At 38.3% G+C, this 14346-nt stretch overlaps 2 protein-coding genes across 2 annotated transcripts; one reads left to right on the top strand and one right to left on the bottom strand.

Annotated features, from left to right (window-relative positions):
* The first annotated feature begins 937 nt into the window (after positions 1-937).
* Positions 938-5595, top strand: LOC134655615 (all trans-polyprenyl-diphosphate synthase PDSS2-like). Its single transcript, XM_063511051.1, has 6 exons — positions 938-1095; positions 1524-1671; positions 2502-2652; positions 3437-3592; positions 4110-4265; positions 5021-5595. The coding sequence occupies exons 1-6, from the start codon at positions 965-967 to the stop codon at positions 5575-5577; spliced, it is 1299 nt and encodes a 432-aa protein (XP_063367121.1). The 5' UTR covers positions 938-964; the 3' UTR covers positions 5578-5595.
* Positions 5596-10377: 4782 nt separating this feature from the next.
* LOC134655816 (all trans-polyprenyl-diphosphate synthase PDSS2-like) lies at positions 10378-14157 on the bottom strand. The gene is made up of 2 exons (XM_063511296.1): positions 13788-14157; positions 10378-11351 (listed from the first exon to the last, which is right to left on the bottom strand). The coding sequence occupies exons 1-2, from the start codon at positions 14025-14027 to the stop codon at positions 10383-10385; spliced, it is 1209 nt and encodes a 402-aa protein (XP_063367366.1). The 5' UTR covers positions 14028-14157; the 3' UTR covers positions 10378-10382.
* Between the last annotated feature and the right edge of the window lie 189 nt (positions 14158-14346).

Genomic DNA, 14346 nt, shown 5'->3' with positions numbered 1-14346 from the left:
GCCCTATTATTATCTGTGCTCGGTTTTAAACGGTTCGAATTTCGAACACATAGAAATTAAAAAGCTATTACATGGGGATGGGGGAGGGAGAGATTCGGGAGCTTGTTTATGTCAGTTAGTTTATGAGGGATAGATGGATTTTATATGACAAATAAGGTGTATAAGACAGAACGGGAATGCAATGGTCCTCACCATACTGGGATCTTCGGAAGATCCGAGGTTGCCCATTGTTGCGAACGCAACCTTTATATTTGTATAAAACTCAATACCTATATTCCTAATGCAGTAGCTAAACGCGGCCGTCGGGCTCGGCTAGTATTCGGAAGCTTTTTTTAAAGCACCAATAGGGGCGCTCCACATACTTTGTATCGCGGCCAATTAGAGGCACCTAAATTTAAACCACCTTTTGTACTGATCAAATATTGCAAATCACTCTCTCATCAGCCTTCATACAATAACCACCACTTCTACATTTAGGTAACCGTTTTGGCAAGAACCCTTGTAAACCAGTACTTTGGAAGATTACATCGGTTTACTTTAAATCGAAGTTTTTTATTTGAGTCGTCGAGATCCTGACCTGCACGGCGGCTACACCCATCGTTTAAGATCAAGTGGCTACTTTAGAGTGGTCGAAAGGTAAATAAACAGAATATTCTACGTTGCCACTGCAATAAAAAGATCGTACCGATTCTGATAGGGGAAAATGTTTGAATAACATTTTTTTATCTCAATTTAGCCAATTTCATCACGCAAAACACGACACATCAATATAAGTAAGAATTATAAGAGTTTTTATTACATCCTGTATGTTATTTAAGAGAGACGTGAAAAATATGTACATGCCCGTATAAAACCTTAACTCTTAAAAAAGAAGATTAACCAAACTCGCGCGTTTGTCACACATCTGTCAATACTATGTTATAGGTACTTATAGGTATGATAAATTTTCAATTTTTTTCAAGTCATGTCGAAATTTTGCTGGAAAGCTATTAAAAACTATGAATACCACAAAAAGAACTCGATATTTACGAGAAATTTCCATGCGTTGCTAATCGAGAGAGTCAGGGAATCCACCTGTTCTTGGATGTGTCGTAGGTAAGCAAGATTCACTGTCAGTCTGTAACCAATAGATTATATTATAACATCATTTTAAAGTGAAATGATAGTAGTTACCCCCCCTGGAGACCAAATATTTCATAGAACGTGTATGCCTTTACCCCCGGTCCATCGGCTGGCGACGCTTTTCAATGATAGTTGATTTTTAAAAAGTTTTCTCTTATGAATCAGTTGCCGTCTGCCGATTTCTTTGGGGTCATTATCTGGTCATTTACTTTCTTTCTACTATTCCTCCGTCCTAAAGGAAAATGAACTAACCTCGAGTCGATCTATTATCAGTATCACCAACGTCCACACCGTTATCTTATCTGTTAATAGTAAACCTTATTACAAATTAATACATAAGGTCTACCGATGTATCTAAAAAAAAATTATGTTAGTACATCTACATTGGTACTTGAATCCAGGCGCAGGTATTCCAAGCATGAGCCGTTAGACTGGCGCGAGGCTATAGCTCAAGCTGAACGGACTGTGGGCTTCCCCACCTCCTTTCTCAACCTGCGGTGGCTCTTCAACGACGAGATAGCCAGCACCGCCATACATCTGAGGAAACTGGTGAGCACTAAGCAAAGACTACTTCTAACTTCTGCTACTCTCGTATCCAGGTAGAGTTACTTAAAGCACGAGTCTTAGGACTGGTGTGAGGCCTTCTAACTGCCCTGATACCCTCGTATCTAGGTAGTTACTTAAAGCATGAGTCTTAGAACTGGCGCGAGGCGATAGCTCAAGCTGAACGGACTGTAGGTTTCCCTACCTCTTTCCTCAACCTGCGGTGGCTCTTCAATGACGAGATAGCCAGCACTGCCATACATCTGAGGAAACTGGTGAGCGCCAGTAACGTCTAAAGACTTCCTGACCTGAGATCGAATACTCATTCCCAAAAAATAATGATAACCTTATTTATGTTTGAGTAAGTTACAGTAGCTTGACAACCCTAGCGTACAAATGAATAATCAAGATCAAGTGATCAAGAAGATGTTGATACAATTCCTCGCCAGTCTACCTGTGACCACGAACGTAACGTCACGTTCGAAACGTCAGGCCATAAATAAACGTAAGTCTTAGGTACGCAATTAAGTCCCGTGTTAGTTATTTATTTATTTAATCGTATGGCAAGTGTTAGTTATAAAAGTTACAGTAGCTTACTCAAACATAAATAAGGTTTGGGTTTTTCATGGACTAACCTTATAGTTCTTTTTGGTTATACTGCCGTATATCTCAGGAAACTGCTGAGATCATATTACCTAAGTTAAGCCTAGTCATAAACTCATAACAGTGTGAACTTTGTTCGCAATACTACAATAACAATAGATAGCGGCGATAGCGTATGTTTTTAAAGTACTTACAAATATCTACAGTTCTTCTCTCGACAAATTCTTCCTCAGGTCGGCACAAACCACCCTCTGCTGAAATCAGCCAAGAATCTCCTGATGGGCTCCAAAAGTAACCTGCAGTCGGTAGGGCTCATTATTCTCCTGGTCTCCAAAGCGGCTGGACTCAACACTCGGGACTACACTGAGGACCAATACGACTCAGGTGTGACTAACAGTGCAATTTTTTAAAGTTAAGCAGTCTTCACATTGAATGTGGATCCACAGACCGTTTCGGTATGCGAGCGGGACACCGCCGCTATGTGCATGCGTTGTATCACTTACACACTAGGGCTGGCGTAAGGAACCGCATCAGTGTGATAACCATATACTTAAAATAAATAACTTATCTACGTCAAATTAATTTTCAATCAAGAGTCATCACATTCTTCTTTGTATCAGTATGTACCAAATATCGATAAGCCCCTTTCACACTCGTGCGGGAATCGCGGCGCGAAGCCGCAAACGCAAGTGTGGAGGGGGCTATGTAGTAGGCAGACCATTTAAAAATAAAATAGGTAATTAACTGATAAAAGGTATTGCCAATGCTGTTTATACAAGGACCTAAATAATTGAAGCTAGGATAAACTTAAGTTAAAGAATGTCATGTTATATTGAACTTATATTTGTAACTTAATACTAGTACTTATAAAAATAGTTTAAATACCGAAATTAAGTAAAATAGCCTAAAAACAGTACCTATGTAAAGAGAGGAGCCTATTTCTGCCAACAAACTGTTATACAGTTTGGCGGAGGTTGTACCTATTATGTAAAGATATGCTGTTCCGTGAATACCTAAATGGTTTATTTATTTTTATTTTTTATTTTATATTTTAATTATAATGTTATCCATTAGGACAAACTGCTTAAGATGACTTAAGATGGCTTAAGAGACTGATTTTATATTTTTACTAGAACATTTTGCTTTAAGTATCTTTCTACATTATTAGGAATCTTGCACTCGCAACGTGCCCTAGCCGAGATCGTGGAGATGAAGCGCACCGGCCACATGATCCACAAGACCATGGCCAACCTGCAGGAGAAGGAGAAGTTCGGAGACAAATTCCAGGACCTGCTCTGTGGGAACAAGATCGTCCTCTTGTCAGGTCAGTTACAGTTTTCCAGAGACCCTGGACTGCCAGTAGGGCCCATGGTCCTATCACTTTAAAATAGGACATCAGCTAAATCACGATGTCAACAACTACCAAAAGATGCTAGATTAGCCTTATATAGGTACCTAGTTGGGAGCCTTTATCAACCTGTATTCTTCAGTTCGCGGTCGCCACTCAAGAACCTTTATGTCCCACAGCAGACAATAACTTAGAGATTCTGATTTTTTCATATTCTATTTTTTTCATTATTAGAAAAAGGCATGTCACCAGCACAATCTCACCTGATGGTAAGTGCCGATGCGTCTAGGATGGAACATGCTTACCTAAAAGATGTCTATTCACTGTCGATTTAAAAAGATCCAAGTTACCTATAGTGGACTGGACTCGGTCGGTTGGAATAGGAATTCGGGTTGGCTAGAGAAGTGGAAAAAAGGCGTTTCCCCAGCAATCATCTATACATCATTCGTTTCCATCTACATACATTATATGCTAAAAAAACTCTTATCCCCAGGCGACTACTTGCTAGCTAAGTGTCTCCAACACCTCGGCGGCTTGCGGAACAACGAGGTGACGGAGCTCATCTCCACCGGTCTGCGGGACCTCGTGGAGGGGGACTTCCTGGGCGAACGAGGTCCGGACAATACTCCCATGCCCACTAAACCTAAAGGTACCGCCCGTAATCCCCTATAATATTCATTACGCAATAGGTTTGTTCCTATGTTAGGTATTGTGTCCGTGTGTCATTATTATGTACAGTCACCACACGGGATTGTTACGCCATTTAGGGGCCTAGTTAAATTGGTTGTTACATATTACTTACTCTATGAAAATGTCCAATTTAGCTAGAACCCTAAATGGCGTAACAATCACGGAGCGTGACTGTATCTTTAAGATTGTCAGTCATGCAATGTGAATAGTCGTTGCTATATTAAACATTTTCGTAGGTTCTGTGTGGTGCAACCCTCTTAAAATAAATGGTAAGAAGTTTCAAAAAATTTGAAATTATTAAGATACTAGGTATGTTATAAGTATGTTGCTTAGAGTCCATGCACTCAACACTGCTTTAGCAAGCGACTAACTTAAAATTCCTTAACTCCCACGTTTAATAGGTAATACTTTATCGTATACAAGTCGGTTTTGTTTGAGTTAGCTTAGACAGACTAGTAGGGAGGATATGGGGCTTCTGGACCACAAGTTCATCATCATCAACATATTTATTCATCAACAATACAAGATTGTGTTTGAAGTTAAAATAAAATAGGTAACATTGTGGAAATAAGTTAACCTCGCATGACCTAACCGAGCTTAACTTAAGCTCGTATGACCTAACCGAGCTTAACTAGCTTAACTTAGCCCCATAACCCAACTCGGACTCTTATCTATTGTCGTCTCTCCAATGATTATTTTCTTTTGTTTTATCAGCTGAAAACATAGTTGAACCCTACGACTGGGAGAACGAGTACAACTTGGAGAAGCTCGGCAGCAACTCCTACCTCGGGCAAGGGAGGGACGAGTGGGTGCTCCGGACAATGCTCCAATCCGGCAGCATCCTCGGCAAAGGCTGCCAGGGCGCCATGAAACTCGCCCGCCGAGGCGAAGAGATGGAGCGAGACGCGTACATACTCGGCGGGCATCTCGCTCTGATGTGGCAACTGTATTTAGATATAAAAGACTTCTTCATCCACCCACATTCGTATTCTCTGGTTGGCGCTCCTGTCATCATGGCTTTGTGGGAATATCCTTCAATCTACGGACATGTTTGGATACCTAAAGTAGAAAGAAAGCCCATAGAGATGAAGCAACTGCATTATGCAGTACGCAGCACGCGTGCGATGGATTATCTGACTGGACTTTTGGAGGAGGAGCTGGCGGCCATTTTGAAATATAGCGACCGGTTTCCGGTGGAGGATGCGCGTGAGGCTCTGCAGAACATGGCGCGGACGATCCACGGAGAAACACTGCAGTACATGGAGAATTGAATAAAGGTATGATATCCTGACTTTATTTTTATTATGCTTAGATTTTTATAATTATTGTAGGTACTTCGTTGCTAGTTTGAATACGATCGATTTTACAAAATTTGTACAATCAGCAGCGAAAGTGGCTAAGCGGATGTCTAAAATGTTCACTCACTCTTATCTTCTTAACGGCAAAGTCATGTGCAGATTATTTTGAATTTGAACACTTCTGTTGCTAACTGTAGCAACACGTTGAAGACAATTTTTGCTGTAAGAATGTTATTCTTGTACTATAAGTAGGTACCTAGTGACAAAATATAATACTAGCCTAGCCACTTGAAAGGGCTGGAAGACCTAAAACAAACAATTATTATGAACATCACAGACAAAGATAAGAAAAATTACCAAATGACGTGTGAAAAAGAGCGGATAGTAAAATGTGTATTCACTGACTTGTTTGTTATGTTTCGAACCCTATAATTTAGGGTGACGACTAGTCTACCTACTTCAGTTTCCTTACGATGTTTTCTTTTACCGACCAAAGAGCACAAGTTTACCGTAATACCGTAAACAAGCATCAAGAAAATTATTGGTAACTAATAGTAATGTAACTAGGTAAATAGGTATACTTGGTCTTGACAGTAGAAAAAGGCGGCAAATTTGAAAAATGTAGGCGCGAAGGGATATCGTCCCATAGAAAATCTAAATTTCGCGCCTTTTTTTAGTGACAAGATTTGGTTGACCAGCTATAGTAAATACCTTTTACCGAATGCAAATTGGGCAAATTAGCCCCGGCTTGCCTTATGGATATGTTTGACGAGCCGCCACTGGTATTTACAGTATTTATATCAACTTAACATGGAAATCTCATTAATATATGATGAGGGGAAATCGGGCGGGTGGCAAAAATCATGATCAGCGGAATAATGTTGAATTACCTGGTGTCCGTCAGGTGTCGGCGGATCAAGTCTCGTGTCGAATTATAATAAATGAGGGGAACTATCGGTTCTCGATCCATATTTTGGTACCGTATTAATTGAATAGCGAGTATTACTGCAATATTCTGCCGCAAGAAAGCAGCACTAGCACAAACTGTAAACCAATATCTGGGTGACCGAGCTTTGCTCGGAAAACATATAAAAACTAAGACCTAGCTAGGTCGATTTTCGACCCCGAAAACCCCCATATAGCAAATTTCATCGAGCCGTTTCCGAGATCCACGAAATATATATATAAATACATATACAAGAATATGTACACTATAGTTTTTTGACAAGTTTCCACAGATAGGTATGTGTTACGAATTAATATTAATATATGAAATTGATGCATCAAGGTGGGTAGTACCTATACTGTAATGTTTGTGCTAGTGGCGCGCCCTACTCAGCGCTTTGGTGAACTGTCGTGAATTCTTATCCGTATAAGTTTCTTTCTATGTTTCAATAACTTTGGTTTTTGTTATTTAGAATTTATTTCGAATCATCCCCGTTCTATCTTAATTTGAATAGGTACCTATTACGTTTATGAAGGCATGTCTCCTTTCATTTTAATTTTTAGTATCAAATGTAGTATAAGAATGGCATCATGGCATGTCGTTATCATTTAGGCACATTTAGGTCTCATGTTTGTAAGAATCGAGTTGGGCTGTAGGCCTGTAGGTGAAAAGTCGTGGTAAGGTTGCAGGCGGGCGGAAACGTATCGGAAATTAACTCCGATGCCCCGTAATGCAACGAAATTGTTTATTTTACACATTAATATTATATTTGATTATGACTCTTATGAGTGCACCGTGTCTGTTGCCTGCTGGTCTCGGTAGGTACTCTCGGTGTCACTGTTATTTGACAATTCGTAAAATTTACTGCTTCGGCACAAGTCTACCGATGGGCCTATATACAAGGGCGCCGCTAAGGGGGCTTAGACTGCCCCTCCTAGAGATCGTATATTACATTTGTATGTAATGTATGTTTGCCCCACCTCCCCTCCCCTGGACAGATCTTGAAAATTAAGAGTTAGAAGTACAGTGAAAATGCGTTGTCAACTTGTCACTGAGACGATACGGAAAACTGGTTTTAACTAGGGGAAAACGCTTTTTTCCACTGGATTTTACGATGACAGCAGCGAGGCCCTCGACTTTATGTGGGGATTGGCAGTCTGTATTATTATCTGTTTCTATTTTATAGGACAAAGTGTATAAATTGAAACAAATTACGTATATATAGAGACATTTATTTATTTATAACATTAGTAAATCTCCTTCAAATAACAAACACAACTATATCAAATAAACATAGGTAAATGCATTCAAAACATAGGTACCAATTCACAATCGTGGCTGTATTTAGTATTAAGAGGCCGGTATCGATTTTAGTTGCAAAAATGTAAAATTGATAGATTTAGTCGATGAAATTGTACACCTTTTGTTACGTAATAGAAATAACAAGTACTGGTATCCATTAGCACGTCTTCTTATCTTGCATTTGTACAGATCATTTTTTTGAAAACTGACTCACTAAATTAGTAATGATTTTTTTTCTGATGGACGTTTAGGTAAACGCGCGTAAACCACTGATTTAGTCGATCTTATTTGTAAATTTCGTAAAGTTTGGACTGCTAAAAATGGTAATTTTGTATTACACATATCCTGTACTCCAACTTGCATAGACTACATTTTTATTATATGATATTGAACAAGAGTAAATGAAAGTTGGACGAAATCAATTTTCACCAGAAATTAGGTACTTCAAAACAAGTGAACATTTCTCATGAAAATCGACTTAATTTCAACGTAATTTTGATACTTAAACAATCTACAAACTTCCTGAAACTGTTCTTATACATCATTTTTTATAATTTATAACAATAATTTTTTGATGAATTTTTAAAAACTGCCCCTTCTGGTCATATATTTCCGGTGACGCACGCTCAGGACCTTATTATTAAAAGGCAAGATGAGAAAACGTGTTAATAGAAACCATACTTGTTATTTAGATATTACGTAACAAAAGCAGTACAATTTCAACGACTAAATCTATCAATTTTACATTTTGGCTCTAAAATCGTTAACGGAGCCTTACATTAAATACCTATTCACTAGGTAGGTACTCGTGTTTATTATTAGATACCTAGTTTAGGTACACCTTCACTCGCCATCTTTTTGGGACAGAAAGAATAAAGGCAAGTTTTTCGCAATTATAACTAAATAACAGTTATCTTGTAAAATAAGCGTTTTCCAAAAAAAATATCGAATACCTGGTTCCTAAAGGGGCCCACTGATTACCAGTCCGCCGGACTGTTGTTCGGAACTGTCAACTTTTTGTTCTAACTGACAGGCCGATATCGTCCGGCGGACTGTTAATCAGTGGGCCCCTTAAAGATCCAGACCGCCTAGCGAAGGTGACAATCGCTTGCGCTGCCCAGAATCGCTTTGTGTCTATCACTCTTCCATATTAGTGTGACAGTGACAGTTGCGTTTCGCTCGCTACGGAGCGTTAGCGATTGGCATGTTGTCTACGGGGTCTGATCTTTTGGGTTCTTGTAACTCAGAATCACTTGTATAATCATCCTGATGTTAAAAAAGTCCCAAAAATTTGGTCGGCAATTCTAGTTTCTACTACGTCACGCACATACCTACAAATGAAAAAAATGTTCACCCTCAAACGTGACAAATGGAACGGATATTTTGGGACATCTTTTTTAAATGGAGTGATGGAGAATGCTGACGATACAGAGTAGAATGAGCCCAAGGAAGTCCAGATTTGTAAGAATCAGGTTTTCAGTTTTTTTTTTGCAAAATGCACAGATTTACAGCCTTAGGTTTTAACCTCGTATAAGGCCTATGGTCCTACCCGTATAATCATTCAATCTAAGTTAAACCATTTTCAATTGGAACAGCTATTTTTTCGCAATTATAACTCTAATTAAAACTATCCAAAACAAAATATTTGCAACCATTTTGGGCCTTAGTAGATTAAGCATAGTTGACACTACCATAGGAATTAAATGACATTAAACCTTATTGCAAGGACAGAAGGGTCATTAATGGTCAGTTAAGGCTGCCTTTCCACCTGAGATGTGCGAGGATGCGTAGTGAGGGACGTGTATGTTAAGAACAGCAACCCTTTTAGGCTGAGTTTCCACCAGAGATGGGTCTAAACTCAGCCTAATAGGGTTGCTGTTAGAACATCCTGAAGAAAATTAACATTAAAATAACACTAAAATGCTAAAAAATACTAGAAATTTGTACTACGTAACTCCTTATATGAAATAATTGTCTTAAAATGGTACTTTTGAGATCCAAATTGATCCAACAGACCCTTTACTTTTTTAGTACCCAAAAGAACAAAATTACATTAAATAAATAAATAAAGAATACGAAATAGAATCCTACACCAAGGGTAACCTGAAAGGTAATTGGCTACTGTTGCAGTATACATGGACCCTATGATAACTACACTTAAGGCTGCTTTTCCACTGAGGAGGAGATGAGAGGAATTAACCAATAGCATTGGTGGCATCCAGCAGAGCGGAGAAGAGATGTCGCTTACAACAAATGCTTAGTTGATTCCTGTCATCTCTTTCTGTGGGAAGGTAGCCTAGGTAGGTGGGTAGGTACACACAAGGTGAACAATATTGTCTTTTTCACTGTTCTAGTGTTTAAAAGTTTTGTACAATATAAAAATAACAATTAACAGGCATAGCTCATATATTAATTATCTCACTGATAAAACATCATTTTGTACAGTTTTGTGCATACTAAACAAGTCATTATAGAAATAAAGACTTTATACTAAGCCCACAAGATTCAAAATGTTATAATTTCTACATATTTATAGATTTTTTATTAACCGTTTAATTGTATGCACTGACTCATTGTCACCAAACATGTCAGCAAAATACTCAGCTTGTCTAGCATTTTCTAAATGAAGTAATCTAGTCCTTTCCAGTGCATTTGTTTTTAACACCTCCTCCTTCAAAAATAAGAAGTCTACCTCTGCTATATTGTCTTTGGAATTATCTATGATTTTATACAAATCTGGTTTTTCATTTAAAGCGAATAACACAGGCGCGCTTGCTAAAGAAAATGACTCCTTATTTTCAGAAGTGAATTTTTGTAACTCGCTAGCGGATTGCCAAGCTAAACATAAATGGCAACCGAATTGATAAGCCTTCTCTTGCTCTGTCAAGTCTTGGCCTCCAAGCAGCAGTGCTCCTTGACAACCTCTACCAAATAAAGAACCACCATTATACATAGTCCGTAAAGTCCACTCTTTAATCGGTGATCCTGAAACATCTTTCGTAGCTAAAGGCAATGTGTCCGCACAGATTTCAAACTCATCCGCTCCTATTTGATTAGGTTTCCCTGGTATTGGCATGTTCTGTTTATCCCGTTCACCGTAAAACTCGCCTTCGCTGACATCTCTTAGCGCAGTTGATATCAGATATGATAAATCCTGGTTCTTTAATCGCGCTAGCATACCGTTAGCTGTTACGAGTAAATAGTCACCGATTAATAGGGCTATTTTGTTGGCGAACATGGATGTTTCTGTATTTTTGCCTCGTTTGTCAAATTCTATGTTGAGTAGGCCTCGATGAACATAATGCCCAGTACGGATCATTTCTGTGAGCTCTGCTAATGTCCTCTGCTGCTCCGAGGAGGAGTGGAGTATGGAGTTTGAGTGTGGAGGCCTGATAGCTTTGGAGAGTAGTAGGATGACCAGACCCCATGGTTGGAGGTTGTTGTGCTCGTTGTAGAGGACCGTTTTGGCTGTTTGTATGATTGGATGATTGCTGCCGACCTGTGGAATAAAATAACAATATAATATTTAAAACTTTCGCGTTTTGAACATATATTAACTCACATTTATAGACGGGTCTATCGCGAATTTATTTTATTAGGTTTCACTGGTCGTGGTCGCGGCTGGTGGTGGTGGTGTGGCGTGGTAGGTTAGCAGCGACCACGATCAGTGAAACCTGTGTCGAAACGACGGTAAATAAAGATAATAAAATAAATTTGCGATAGAGATAGACCCGTCTATAAAATGTGAAGATAAATATAATATAGCATCAGTAACTCATCATTTTTTTTTGGGTTACTCATTATTTAAGAAACAAACAGTCGTTTACAAATAAGATTACAAAAATATTTCTTAAATTAAGACCTGGAGTTTCCTTATTATATATAAATATTATTTAAATTATTTTAGACATAGACAACTTAATTCACTCGTATATTTCTCTTTTTTAACTCATATATTAGCTCTTTTTGCCATAGTAAGTCAGCTCAAATTATAGAGAGTATATATCAAATTAAACCTTTTTTGTATGCAGCAACAGTAACATTTATATGTTAGATAATTAACTAAATACTTTTTTATTATTTGTGAAACTAGCCTAGATGCAAGCCTTGTCCATGCAAGATCTGGATCTCCTAAAACCTATAGTCTCATCTTTAAAATGTACCCGTTTCAATGTACCATTCTAGTCTACGCATAAGAATTGGGTGAAATATGTTGCATGGACAGGACAGCAGAGAAATTGGTATTGGTATTGGTCATATCTTGCCTCGAGTTTCGGTATAGAGACTATTTTAACGCTGCGCCCCTGTATTGGGGCAAAGCTGCTAGATAAAAAGATATTAAATATATTTCTTGGGTACCTCTCGGGTATACGGATTGGTACCCAAGAGGTTGCACACGGAGTCAGAAGAAACCTCGAACAAGATGGGAGGATGAACTCAATCTCACAGCGGGCCCGAAATGGACAAGTGGCCCACGACAGACCCCAATGGAAAGAGCTAGAGGAGGCCTTTGCCAAGCGGCACACTGAGCTTAGAGACATACTCTAACTCAGAACAAAAGGGCTTAATAGTTAGATAGATAGATAGAAATACATATATTTACTATTACATGTTTGGCTACATCTGGAAGGTGCTTAATCATAGAAAAATATATATCCATGCCCGGTGCTGGTGGTGGTGCTAAACTGCCTAACACATGCTTAGTCTTCTCGTGACTTATTGTTGTTCTAAGCGGTCTGTAGCCCTTCAGCCATTTCATCTTGTTCCACATTTCACTAGAGGATGTAGCACTATCAACACAATCACAAAACTTTTGGCACCCCTTTGACAGCACTGCCTTGTCGAATCAGCGGCTGAGCCACACTAACTTTATTTCGTAAAACTGATAAATTATCCACTAATTGGGATGTTATTGACAATATCCAGCGGTTGGTTTTTTCAGAACTTTGAATATTGACTCATTAGATACTTTACACCTTTCCTTATTTGTCTATATCCTAGTTTATGATGACATAGTTAAGGTGGCGGGGCCAACTGGGTATGGGAGGCCCAAGATCGAGAGAGGTGGAAAATTCTGGAAGAGGCCTATACCTCATAAGCCTATACCTATACATCATTACTAAGACTTCACTGTCTGTCTGTCTGTCTGTCAGTCTGTCTGTCACCAGGCTGTATCTCATGAACCCTGATAGCTAGGCAGTTGAAATTTTCACAGATGATGTATTTCTGTTGCCGCTATAACAATAAATACTAAAACTAGAATAGAATAAATATTTAAGGGGGACTCCCATACAACAAACGTAATTTTTTTGCCGTTTTTTGCGTAATGGTACGGAACCCTTCGTGCGCGAGTCCGACTCGCACTTAGCCGGGTTTTTTTTAATTCTTTACATATACATTAGGTTTAATCCTAGACTAAGTTTGCAAATATTTTATATTTATGGTGTTTCCCAGAAAATAAAGGCTTTTTTATTTATTTTATTCATTTTATACTTTTTATAAACCATTCCCTAGACTGTACAGTAACAATAAACTGTAGAAAAAAACATAAACATAAAATATTGTAAATTTATTATTAGGCAATAAGATTCAATTTTTTATACTTGCCCTTAAAAACTGTTAAATAAAATAAATAGTAATGACAAACTGTATTAGTTCCAGTTGACACTAATTAGACACAGAGCGCGAATCGCGAGGTTCAATTTAATAAACAAGTATCTATAAGGAAATAACCTTGTAAGCCGTCAGGTGCGATCACATGGTACCAGTTGCATAATCCTTGGTAACTTGGTAACTCCATAAACAAAACACGTTCACTTTAAATTTTACTAAAACCTTGTACATAACATTGTTTGTACTAAAATTTCCACGAATATCCATTTTTAGCACTATAAATGAAAGAAAACAGAGTAAATAGTAATGTAATTCTACTTACTACTTTGCGCAAATGCATAGCCATATTAGCGAATTCGTCGCTCAATAACCATCTCAGGTTCATGAAAGAGGTCGGATATCCAACTATTTTCTCTGCTTCTCTTATAACTTTGGTCCATTGTGCGAACGGAGGTCGAATTAAAAAATCTTCCTGAGTTACGTTGGTCATGGTGGATTCTAGGCGAATTTGATGTGATATTAACGCCGTTCGGCGCAAGTGGCGTATTAATGCGTAAGACATTTTTGATATTATGGGGTTTTGTGGCACTTTGTAACACTTTCACATTTAAATTATGAAGTTTTTATGATAAATTATTACAACACTGTGCGATAAGTGCGATCCGCCGTTGTGGTTATGTCACATTTATTTTGACGTTTCCTTGCTACGTTCGGAAACTTTGCTTCGGATTGTGTTGGGTTCGTTCAGAATTTGTTTAACTTGTTTTTATTCGGTTGGAGTAAATAATGTTTTGAAATGGTACAGGAAAATATAGTAGGTCAAACAAATTTGTCAGTAAATGAGAACAAAAAAACTATACTCATCCTTTTCTTTTGGGTGC

This window comes from Cydia amplana, chromosome 17 (assembly GCF_948474715.1).
Source record: "Cydia amplana chromosome 17, ilCydAmpl1.1, whole genome shotgun sequence".
In the NCBI taxonomy this organism is placed as follows: domain Eukaryota; kingdom Metazoa; phylum Arthropoda; class Insecta; order Lepidoptera; family Tortricidae; genus Cydia; species Cydia amplana.
Note: the sequence above shows the minus strand (reverse complement) of the source record. Positions and strands in the feature narration are given on the sequence as shown.